This window comes from Glycine max, chromosome 15, assembly GCF_000004515.6.
Source record: "Glycine max cultivar Williams 82 chromosome 15, Glycine_max_v4.0, whole genome shotgun sequence".
Lineage (NCBI taxonomy): Eukaryota > Viridiplantae > Streptophyta > Magnoliopsida > Fabales > Fabaceae > Glycine > Glycine max.
In genome coordinates, this window is record NC_038251.2 from 45,288,041 (window position 1) to 45,300,195 (window position 12,155).

Genomic DNA, 12,155 nt, shown 5'->3' on the forward strand with positions numbered 1-12,155 from the left:
CTATGACTTGCTCCATTTGTCTCGTCCTTGCTTAGAAGGTCAACATTCAGCTCCAACAATGTCGTGTGCCATCACTCTCCTACCACCTCAGTTTTCATCAGATTTATCCTCACAGAAGCAGCTTCCGCCATTGTTGCCTACCCTAGCTTCGCGAACCCGCTACAAACGTCTCTTCTCGGAAGAAATCGCCAAGCACCGTGAGAAGGGGCTTTGTTATGGTTGTGATCAAAAGTGGTTGAAGAGCCACCATTGCTCGACATGATTATTTGTGTTGATGGCAGAGGAAGTCCAAAAGGCTTATCCAGATGACTAGGGGGATCCTTTACTGTTGGAGGAAGGTGGCAATACAAGTCTGATTTCAAACCAAGAAGCCCATTCGGCTCAACTGAGTCTCAATGCTTTGGCAGGGACTTGTGTTTCAGAAACTTTGTGCATCTTGGGCAAAATTGATTCACATACAATCCAAATACTTGTGGACAGTGGTAGTACCCATAATTTCATACAATTGAGGGTGGTAAAAAAAATTGGGTCTTATTAGCAGTCCAACTACTCTACTAAAGGTTATTGTGGAGTAATAGAGATGAATTAATTTGTAATCAAGTTTGTAAGGGGGTACATTTAGTCATTCAAGGGCACCAATTTGTTGTAGACCTCTGTGTGTTGGATCTGAATGAATCAGATGTGGTCTTGGGAGCTCATTGGCTCAAACATTTGGGCTCAATTTAATGGACTTCTAGGCCCTCACTATGCGGTTTCACTAAGAGTCTCATTATGTTGAGTTGAAGGGTGAGATTAGCAATCTCCCTACTTCAATTAGCTACAGTCACTTGAGAAAGTTGGCCCAGAATGATCACATTGTCCAATTCTTCTCATTATAAGCCTTAGATCCTATGGACATGGAACCACCAACTCTATCTTCTCCTACCATGCAAAACCAGGAGGTACAACAACTCTTGTCTTAGTTTGCCCTTCTTTTTAATTAACCCAATTGTATGCCTCCCCCACAACCTACATACCACTCCATTCCCTTGCTATCGATTGGCATTACCCCCCACATCTAAAATTCATAATGTCTTTCATTACTCCTTGCTTGAGCTTCATGAGGATCCTGTACCATCTCAGATTGCTAATACCCCTCCTCTTTCCATTGGCAATGACCCTCTCATCACTCCATTGACAATCTTGGACTTCAAGACATCCACAACTGATGGCACTCCCACTCGTTATGCTTTAGTTTAGTGGCTTGGTCTCTTTCCCGATGTTATTTTTTATAGGGATGGTATTGTTACGTCTGAGGCTAGGAGTGATTAGATTGATGATGAAACTGTTGTGAAAGGTCCAAGCTGCAGAGATCAATAAACCCAAAAGGAATGTAGTAGTACCAAACAAATGGATTGATTATGCGTCTTACAAGTAGAGATATTATTGAGTTGATTCTAGAAGGGAATTTTGTTAGGAAGGATCTAGATATTATTATGTTAGAATAACATGCGCACATGGCTAAATATATTCTTGTAAAGACATTTTTTTTCAATTAATGAGAATTAAATCTATCCAAGTAGTTTTTCTTGTTTAGGAGGCCTATTCTCTCCTCAAATTCAAAATCTATCTCACATCACAAAGTGTGGCTAAAAGGACTTTTCAAATATTATTTGTTTATTATAAATTTTAATTATAATATAATTGATATTTTTAAAAATACATTTTATTATAAATTTTAATTATAAAAAAATATATTCATGTGTATACTAGTAATATGGAAAAAAAAAGTTCTATTTTAAAAAATATTTCAAAATAATCATATTTAAATAATTTATTCTAGACTCCTTGTATCCATCCCTACATAATACATATGCAATTTTCTTCTTAATTTAACAAAAAAAATGAATAGCACTAAATCGTGTAATAATCCCGAATCAGCTGACAATTTCTCTTCGTGGTGTAGTATGCACTTGGATTTAGGTAGTTTGAGGAAGTGAACCTTTTTAGCTTTTCCCTTAAAAAAAAAAAAAAAAAGAATGAGAAGAAAGAGTAAGGGCAAACGCAGGCGTGCGGCACCTGCAACAACTCTCACTTCTCCTTCCCTCTCCGCCATTCCCATTCTATCGGTATCTCTCCCTCTTCTTCTTTCTTTCCTTCTTCCTTTCTCACACTTTCTCCTTTTCTTTTCCCCTAATTTTGCGTTATCTTAACCGTTTCAATTTCTCTCATAATCTTAACCAGGATGAACACAACAACAACGCACCAACTGCGTTTGATACCGACTGCGACGATGACAATAATGCCCTTCATCACCGCGGCTCCGAACCCGAACCCGAACCCGAACTCGAACCTGTGGATATATTTGACAAAACTATCTGCATTCACTGCGATAACAAAGGCGAGGAGGCGGAGGGAGTTTTAATCTGCGGCGGAAGGGGCTGCCCCGTCGCGGTCCACGCCACCTGCCTCGGCTTCGAGCCTGAATTCGACGATTCCGGTAACTTTTGCTGCCCCTATTGCTGGTACAAGCGCGCCGTGGACACGTGTCGACGGTTGAGGGAGAAGGCCATGAAGGCGAAGGGAGAATTGTCACGCTTTTTTGGACAATCACGTGCGGGTGCAACAGATTATAGTGCTGCTGCACGTGTGGATCCGGTTGTTCAGGATAGTGAAGAACTCATGGAGGAAACAGAAACAGAAGAACAATCTGAAGAGAATAAAGATGAGGAGGGAATGGTTGAGGAAAGTGAAAAACTCGTGGAGGGAAAAGAAACAGAATCTGAAGAGAATAAAGAGGAGGTAGAGGGTAAGGTTCAGGATAGTGAAGAACTCGTGGAGGAAATGGAAACAGAAACAGAAGGACAAACTGAAGAGAATAAAGATGAGGAGGGAGAGGCACGTGTGGGTGCAGATTCCAGTGCTGCTGCACGTAAGAATCCGGTTCAGGATGGGGAAGAAATTGTGGTGGAGGGGATGGAGACAGAACTAGAAGCACAATCTGGAGAGAATAAAGATGAGGAGGGAAAGGTTCGGGACAGCGGAGAACTCGTAGAGGAAATGGAAAGAGAAACAGGAGCAGAAGTGCAACCTGAAGAGAATAAAGATGAGGGTAAGGTTCAGGATAGTGAAGAACTCCTAGAGGAAACGGAAACAGAAACAGAAGGACAATCTGAAGAGAAGAAAGATGAGGAGGGAAAGGTGGCTGTGATGAGTAGTTCTGTGAGTGAGACCAATGATTCGGAATCTGTGGCCGAAGCAGTGAAGAAAAGGAAGGATCAGAAGAAGAAGAAAGTTGCTTCCTCGAGGAAATCTTTGTCGCGACAACAAGAGCATAAGAATAAGCATTATAAGACTAGAGGGAAATTTGCCAACAAGGACGAGGAGGAAGTTACCAGCTTCAAAAGTATCAGTTTGAGGCAGCAACCACAGAGGTGAGGTTGACTGTGAAAGTGTGAGTCGTTTGTAGAAATCGAATCATCTATCAAGTTGCTGGCTGGCCCTGATTATCAAAATTGCGGGCAATTGCAGCATATGGCTGTGATGAGGTTTTGGATCTCCAAAACCACAATCAAGGTTTTAAACAATGACCCACAACCATGATTTTGACCACAATGTCAAGGTTTTTGGGGTGTCTGTGACGAAACTGCAACCATGACTGCAATTTAAAACCTTGACCGCAATGTTGCAGCTGCAATTGTGGTTTTAAAACTATGGTACTATTGAGGTTTGAATTGCAGTAGTGGTTGGGTTACAGTCATTGGCTATTATGGCCAATGCAGTCCTCGATTGCAGCAGTTTAAAACCTTGGATGTATAATTGAATGAGTGTTTTATTTTGATTCATTGAAAAAAAATTCTGGTGAGATGGAGACTTGCCTTCTCTAAAGCGAATTAAAGGGGTCAAGTCAAATCTTTAGTGTATTGTTTCTCAATTGCAGAATGAAGCAGAGTTCACTGACTGCAAAGCGAAGGAGATTACTTTGGACAGCTGAAGAAGAAAAAGTTCTCAAGGTATAAGTTTCATAAAATATCATATTTTTCTAGAACATACTGAAGTATTATTTATATCAAGCTCTAACAATGTCAAATGGGTTAAAACTTCAAACAAAAGTTTTGATTTCAAATATATAACCATAGTTGGAAAACATATAATGTACCTCTGTTTAAGTATATGGGTCTGAATTTGTGAGAAGTAGACATGTCTGCATTCCATGATTCAACCAAGAACATTATATCGTAGGCAGTGGGGTTGGGACTGAAAGAAGAACCTTAATTTTCATATCTACCACAACCTTGAAGAATGGTTTTACTTGGGCTGTTCATCAATGTAATAAAAAGGAGGGGTGATCTTAAGCCATCTTAAGGATTTGAATTTTCTTGGGTAAAGTAATGGTACAAAATAGGTGATCGAAAGTCCATTTGGTGTATTGGAAGGTACAGGTGAAATGAACAAAAAGAGAGGGGATATTAGTGTCATGTCGGTTGCTGTCTGTGTGCTGTGAACATTGCCTGTGAAGTTAAGGTACGTGGTTTGATAGGTTTAGCTAAAATTGAATCAGGGGTATGGTGGGAGTGGGATGGAAGTTTTAATTATGTCTGCATGAGACATCAGACCAGAGTAGTATAGAAAAGTTAAAGATATAAATGAAGAAGAGAGAAGAAGAAAGATAAGACCAAGGGTCTGGTTGCATGATTGGCATCACAAAACCTAAGAGACAGCAATATGCTCCTATAATTCAAAAATCTGATAATTCCATCTTGGAAATTAAAAAATTACTAAAAAAAAATACTTCTATGATTAAATGTGATATTAACTAAATAAATTGTCTTTGAATTCCATGCTCTAAATAATTGTGATTTAATTATGTCTTCATAACATTACAACCAACCCAGCTATCATTGCTAAGCAATTATCTGTAGACTAGAATATTGTAAAGTATATATATATATATATAGAGAGAGAGAGAGAGAGAGGGAGAGAGTGAATCAGGACTTGTATTATTGAAGATGAAAAAAATACAAAGCCACTGAAATCTCTTACAAGAGCAGTATTTATACTGCTGAGATTCAGTTATAACTGACAGCTAACCAAGGCTAACTGTTAACTGACTACAGTTGAAAAACTAACCAGAGTTAGTTACCAGGATTTGCAGAAGCCATGAAAAAGGATCAAATAGCTCTGATACCGATACCGTGTAGAGAAGATAGAGAGAGAGAGAGAGAGTTAGGTATTGAAGATGAAGAAAATACAAAGCCACTGAAATCTCTTACAAGAACAGTTTTTATACAGCTGAGATTCTGTTATAACTGCCATCTAACTAAGGCTAACTGTTAACTAACTTTCGTGCTTTTCTTTGTGCTTGTGTTTCCAGCATTATAGTGCAATGTTCATAATAAGATGCTGTAGGGTTATGGCTATCTTTTGCATTAAATCCAATCTAACATCTCTACTTCCCGATTGATATGGATGTCATATGGGTTTTGTTATGGACAGAACAATGAAAAATCTATTTCTTTTCATTCATTCCATGCATTAAGGATTTTATATTATTTTCTTTTTATAATGCCCTGTGTATTTAGGATTTGTTTGGACAGTTTCCAACATCCTGGTAAACATTTTATGTTCTCATAAGTTGTTATTGGACTTTAAAGTTGTAAAACATATATAATCAATTATGGAGCCTTTTGCCGTTGGACAAGGTATATTATACAATATTCATCTAAGATATTATAGATGCACAAGGCTTTTATTTCTCAATTATAGCATTAGCTTTGGTTCTCACATTTCAGGAAGGAGTATCAAAGTTCTCCACAGAAAATCAGAATATCCCTTGGAGGAAAATTTTGGAATTTGGCTGTCGTGTATTTGATAAGACTCGTACTCCTGTTGATCTCAAGGATAAATGGAAGAATATTATCTCCAAGAAAGGTAGAATTACGTATTGTAGTTATAGTTTTGATTTATAAGAAGTGATATATAGGTAATTATTTTATTATTTGTTGTTCTATCTTTTATGCTCTTGCAATTTTGGGGTTTTAGCTGGCAAGTGCATGTATAAACTACATGAAAGAATTCTTAAAGATGGAATTCGTAAACCATCTTTTGTTACATTGTAGAGGATATATTTTTTATTAAAAAAATGGATGTTTGATAAAGTGATAATGTAAAAATAAAAATGATATTCATCTTGTGTGTGTTTTAAGTACTGGGTTGAGCTTTGTTGATAGGAGTTAGGTGATTTCTTTTACTACAAATATTTTCACAACAATACGTAAATCATTTATGTTGTGTTATGTTCTGAAATTTATGTTTCTTAATTGTTTTTTTACGTAATTTTCCTTTTTAAGATTTTAATTTCTTATGTGTGTGTGTGTATAGATTTTGTAATTTATGTTGACTGAACATTTGATTGGCTGCCCATTGCAATCTTCATACTCACATGTCTGCAATTATTTAGGTTGGAAGAATTAAACATAAGAAGGGGTATGAAGACCAGTGGCCTTGGAATATAACAATATACCATGATAAAGGAAACAACAAGCCTGTGTTGCCTATGAACTATGAAGACCTCTCTGCAGCAAATTCTGCTGGTGGTTTTTACAATAGTACTTGATCTAACTACTGCTACCCTCCTATTTTCAAGACACCTATAGTTTGTCTTATAAATGACAGAAAAACCTGCACCAAGAGCTCCACCTTCATATAACCATGGCTATTTCATTAGTTTTCATTTTCACTTTGACGCTGTCTGTGTTTATTTTGCCATTGAAAATGAATGCTCTTGAAATATTTAGTTGTAAAGCAGTATCAGTATGTAAATGCTGTGAGGTAGTTATTTCAGACCTTCGGACGGTGTATTCTAGGTTCTGATTTCCTCTATTAATGAAGTCATAGTTGTACTGGTGGTAGGCAACACCCACCCCCTCCACCATATTTGTTGGCTATGTCTATTTTGTCCTGGAGGTCCTCTGCTTCAAATACAGCATCCTTGACATCAAGCCGGGCTTTCAGATATCGATTTCTGATTTTGTGAACTTCTAGGGAAGACTCACCATATTTTGTGCATATCTTTTTTTTATTCGTAGGAATTTAAGACAGATGCTATGAGATTTTGTCCATATATTTTTTTTATTTGTAGTAATCTAAGATTTTGTGCATATTTTAGACAATTTCGTGGACGGTGTGCATATATTATGCGTTGACACATTTATTTGTTATTTAGAGGCTTCAAAAATGTTGGAATAATGCATTTTTTTTTAATTATATGTTGATTATTAAGTGTTTTTAATATTTATGAGTATTACAATTCAGCTTTTAAATTAAGATAACAAACTAGAATCGGTCTAGTAATAGAGGAGTTTGAGTAATTTGTATTAAGTTTTCGATTCTATCTTCAATTCCCATCTTTGTATACACACACACACGCACAAATCAAATTAAGTTCAAATTTCATTTTTGGTTGACATGCACTTTGAATCTCTATATTTTAGTTTATGCATAATTTTGGTTGTTCAAATTAAGTTTTTACAATTTTAATTGCTAGCATTTAGTTATTTTAATTTTTCAAATTAAGTTCCTCAATTCAAAACGTCATCTAATAATACAAATGTGATAAAGGTGTGATGTATCATTAATTTATATAGATTAGTATAGAAAAACTTGTATATAACATTTTTTTCTGTTGTGTTTTTATTAATTCTATAAAATTTTAGAGCAAAAGTATTAATTTAAATAATTAAAGTATAAAGACTAAATGTTTAAGCCATTAATACGAGGAAACGATCTATTTAATTCGTAATCTCTAACTCAAATAAAAAATAAATTAAGAGGATAAATACAACTTACATTTTTCTTATTACGAAAAATAGATCAGTTCTTGATATCTCCACACTTAATCGCGCCCAAAACTAAACATGATCTTAACATGTTTCTCAACTTTTTTATGCAGAAGTGACACTGCTAAGTTCTAATCAAAACATTATTATTCTATTAAAAACAAGTTAAATTGCCATGTTTATTGTTTCTTAAATTTTAAATTAGTTAACTTTATACTTTTTAAAAAGAAAAAATCGAAAATGGGTTACTAGTATAACTTAAACGCAAATCTAGATTTTTAATTCACAAGTTGCCATGAAGTCATGAAGATCAATCTCACGTTCTTCGCTTAACGAGCTATATTATGTTATTACAATCAGCAAATAAAAAAAAATACCACTATGGAAAACAGAATCCAATCATAACCCTTTCTCCAACCTTTTCTTAATTTCATTTATATTAATGCATCTCAAAAGCTTAGAAGAAAAATACTTAAAATACGAGCATGACAAATAAACCATAAATAGTTCCCTGGTAAAAATACTTTTCTATAGATTAATGTATCTCAACCTTTTTTCAATATAATATTATTTGCTATCATGATCAAAGTTCTAGCTAGTACGAAAGACTAAGGTAAAATAGCTTACACATCTTATCTATTTTGAAATAAGAGAAATGCTAATAGCATTCTCACTTATATTCTTTTCAAGAAAATGTGTTTATATTCTTTTTAAGAGAAATATGTTTAAAAGAATGTGATGAGATGTGTTGCTAGCATTTTTCTTGAAAAGAAAAACAACAAAAATAGTCCCCAAGAAAGTGATAATCTGACAATAGAAAATATCTATTTTCTGCTAGATTCAAAGCTCTAGCTAGTGTTACAAATGCAGATAGAGAAAAAACAAAATAAGAAAAATATGGGAAATTCAAAGAGAGATCCAATCATGGGATTTAACACATTTCAAGGTCAAATTCTTTTCCATTGTTTTTCTTGTCTTCGGAAGAGAGTAAAGTTCAATGGTTTCGGAACTGTAAAATGATTTTTTTTTACCTTCAATGCAAATCCAGATATTTTATATACATAACAGGATAATATGAAAACTTATCTTCCTTTCTTATCACAAGAGAATCTAATAGCTCAGTGTTTTCATTGGAATTTAAAGCATTACATCACCAAAATGTCGACGATAGTAATGGCAATGGTAGTGCTTAATTTTAAGGTTGGAATCAGTAGGAAACCATCTCCAATGCTCCTTCATTACCCTTATTTCATAAAGCTACAAATGCAAGGTATTTTATCTAGTATATATCAACATGGTTCAGACTAGAGTTGAGATGAAAGTAAAATTGCTATTTGATTGAATGAGTAAAAGTAATTACATCAGGCCATAATTATAGGCATTATATATCCAACTAGTAACTGACTATCAACTACTAACTATATCTCTAACTGGGCCCCTACATAACCCTACAATTTGGTAAAGCCAATAGCTGAAGCATTTGGAACAGAAGCTACAAGCTGTTGGCAATTGTAAATAATTAGTTCTTTAAACATCAAAGTTGCTCTGGCAACTGTATAGAAAGCTGTCTTAGGCAAGAGAAAATACCCTTCACATGTTTATATTCCCATTCTTCCCATCATAGAATTCCAAGGAAGCTTATGAAAAAGTAGAAGAACATAAAACATGGCAATCAATACCCACTGTCTCAGGGAGAACAAGTCATACATCAGGAAGAGAGACATGAACCAAAACTCATATTTCTAACAATTTTCTTCATGTAACTGTTCTAGTTGACTTGCTTTATTTGACTGCACGATTGAAGCAACTCTCTTACTACATGTAGTGAAGACAACCTTGATTTCTTGAGTCTTGTAATTAACAGGAGTTTTCAAAACTTCCCATTTGATGGCATTAGAGGGTGACTCCGATTGTGGACAATTGAGTATATCTTATCGGAGAAAGAGAAGGGAGGAGGGTCTGCATACAATTAGGCAATGATTTTAAGTTCTTCAATATCTGAATTTGAAGCAACTCTTGCCTAGGTGCCCAAGTCCTCCTTGGGAAAATGATACAAATTTAGGACAGCTCCAAATAAACAAACTATCAAAGAGATGCAATTATGATTTATGAGCATGCTCCTACCAAATCATTTCAAGATCAAGATTGTCTTTAGTGTCACTATACTAGGTCACATTCCAATCATCCGCCAACGATAGACTTAATCTTGGAGGACAGTCATACATCAATGAGCATGACAAATGACAAAATCCATACATACAAAGGCCTCAAACCTTTTAGAAACTTCATATCTATCTCAATGGTAGAAACATAAGCAAGCTGTTAGCCTTATGTAAGGCATCAAACCTTTTAGAAACATCATATCTATCGTCTAGAAATGACAAATTCTGTCCAAAAACTCTTGTGCTTCTTTGACTTCCAACATAAACAAAAGTCCCCCAAACATATTTTGCCAAATCATTGAGAAGGTCATGCATGACTAAACACATTTGTCTCTGCTTGATTGTTTAACAACATACCCACATAATATATCATCTAAATACTCTCATGAGGGCATTGTATAAAATTTTCAGCCATTCACAACAAAATTAAAAGCTCTCTTACAAACATATGTAAATCTCTTGGGAATATGGCACAATAAGCAAAGCATCTCTTGAGATGAGAAGGAATGTGGTGATAAATTAAAGCAGAGACAATATTGCTATCCTCTCTTGAAAATTCTCAAATCTTGTTTCTCAATACACTTTCTCATTCCAAAACATCTCAAACATGTGTTCTTTTTGTTTCTCTTTTAGAAAGACAACCTTCTGGTCCTCTTTTAGATCCTCCTCCTCGTCGGCAGCATGTAAAGATTCTTGTTACATTCTATTCTCATTCCAAACATCGTCCAAACCATGAGGAAACTTCTTCCCCGAATTTTTCTAGAATGAAATCTAATTCTTTTGTATCATTAGTTGATCTAGTAATATCCTTAAAACATCAAACTCATGCGAAACAAAGACACAGGCCTTGAGAACAAATTCACCTTCCATCCTTGGCTCCTTGTATAAATGTTGGGCAAGTAAGGTCTCATCCCATCCATACCCACAAATAAATATCACTTATCAGCCAATTAAAGATGATTTCTTTGTCATTCTCTCTACCATATACGGTTTCGCCCACAAAATGTTGTTGTTGACAACTTTGGTGACAATGATATAACACTAGAACCATTAGCTTCTTTCAAACTTAGCCATAAGCTCATACCCTTGATTCAAATTCCTTGCCAAATGAACTTTTACAAGAATTGAAGAAATTTCATACCTTGCTAGCACCGGTTTGAGATCTGGCTTCCAGCTTGCATTTTGGAGACTTGAAAGCAAATATCATGCAAGAGATCCATCACAGCATCATGCATGCTTGAACATGTGTGGGGTTTCTGATCTGCATCATCAGCCACAGCAGCATGATGGTTGAACCTCTTCTTCAGAAGTGCCTCGTTGAGTTTTCTTCCTCTAAAACATCACACCAAGGAAAGAAAAAAGAAGAAGTATCCAACTTTAGCTAGTGAAGATTATTATGTTATTGACTCAGTCTGAAGAAAGACACAGAAGAAAACCTGAATCTCTTACCCTAATATTTATATTCTCATCCCACCTTAAAAATTTTAATAAAATATAAGAAGAAGAAAATTGCAGCCATTGGATTATAAGTGTTTGGACTGCGTGCAGAGTGGACTCACAAGCCAGAAAAGATTCGCCCATAAAAAACAAGGGGAATTTCTATGTGCATCCCCCGTTTTATTTGTACACTCAACACTTTTTCATTTTTTTTCTCAAAATTACTCCTAATAATAAAAGAATTTGTAATCCATAAGAGACTTATGAATTCGTAATATGTAAGAGTAAATTTATGAATTTGTAATCCATAAACTTACGGGTTCATAATTAGTTTATGAATTCATAATATGTAAACTTACAAATTCATAATTAGTTTATGGATTATAAACCCGTAAGCTTATCGATTTGTAATCCATAAGATGTAATCCGTATGTTTATACGGAATGACAATTCGTATGTACGGATTACATATTACACTTTAACCAAGTGATCTAATAAGTCAATTATGTTATAAAATAATTAATGTTTCTATATATAACATTAAAGTTTTTAATGTATATTTAATGTACATGTAAATTTATATAATAAATTTTCTAAAAATTAATTTTAATCTAATAATTAATTTTTGTACATATATAATTTTTTTATGAAACCTATGATTTTTATTTAAAATTTATATATGTAAAAAAATACATTATTAGATCAAAATTAATTGTCAGAAAATTTATTGGTCTTATTA

The 12,155-nt window shown here is 34.7% G+C and overlaps 1 protein-coding gene and 1 non-coding gene across 2 annotated transcripts; one reads left to right on the plus strand and one right to left on the minus strand.

Moving 5' to 3' along the window:
* Positions 1 to 1,885: 1,885 nt before the first annotated feature.
* Positions 1,886 to 7,199, plus strand: LOC100806195 (neurofilament medium polypeptide). The gene is made up of 5 exons (XM_006598048.4): positions 1,886 to 2,108; positions 2,224 to 3,413; positions 3,920 to 3,992; positions 5,772 to 5,910; positions 6,440 to 7,199. The coding sequence occupies exons 1-5, from the start codon at positions 2,019 to 2,021 to the stop codon at positions 6,451 to 6,453; spliced, it is 1,506 nt and encodes a 501-aa protein (XP_006598111.1). The 5' UTR covers positions 1,886 to 2,018; the 3' UTR covers positions 6,454 to 7,199.
* Positions 7,200 to 10,287: 3,088 nt separating this feature from the next.
* Positions 10,288 to 10,528, minus strand: MIR1536 (microRNA MIR1536). The gene has a single exon (NR_048629.1). It is a non-coding gene; the product is annotated as a microRNA MIR1536 (primary transcript).
* Between the last annotated feature and the right edge of the window lie 1,627 nt (positions 10,529 to 12,155).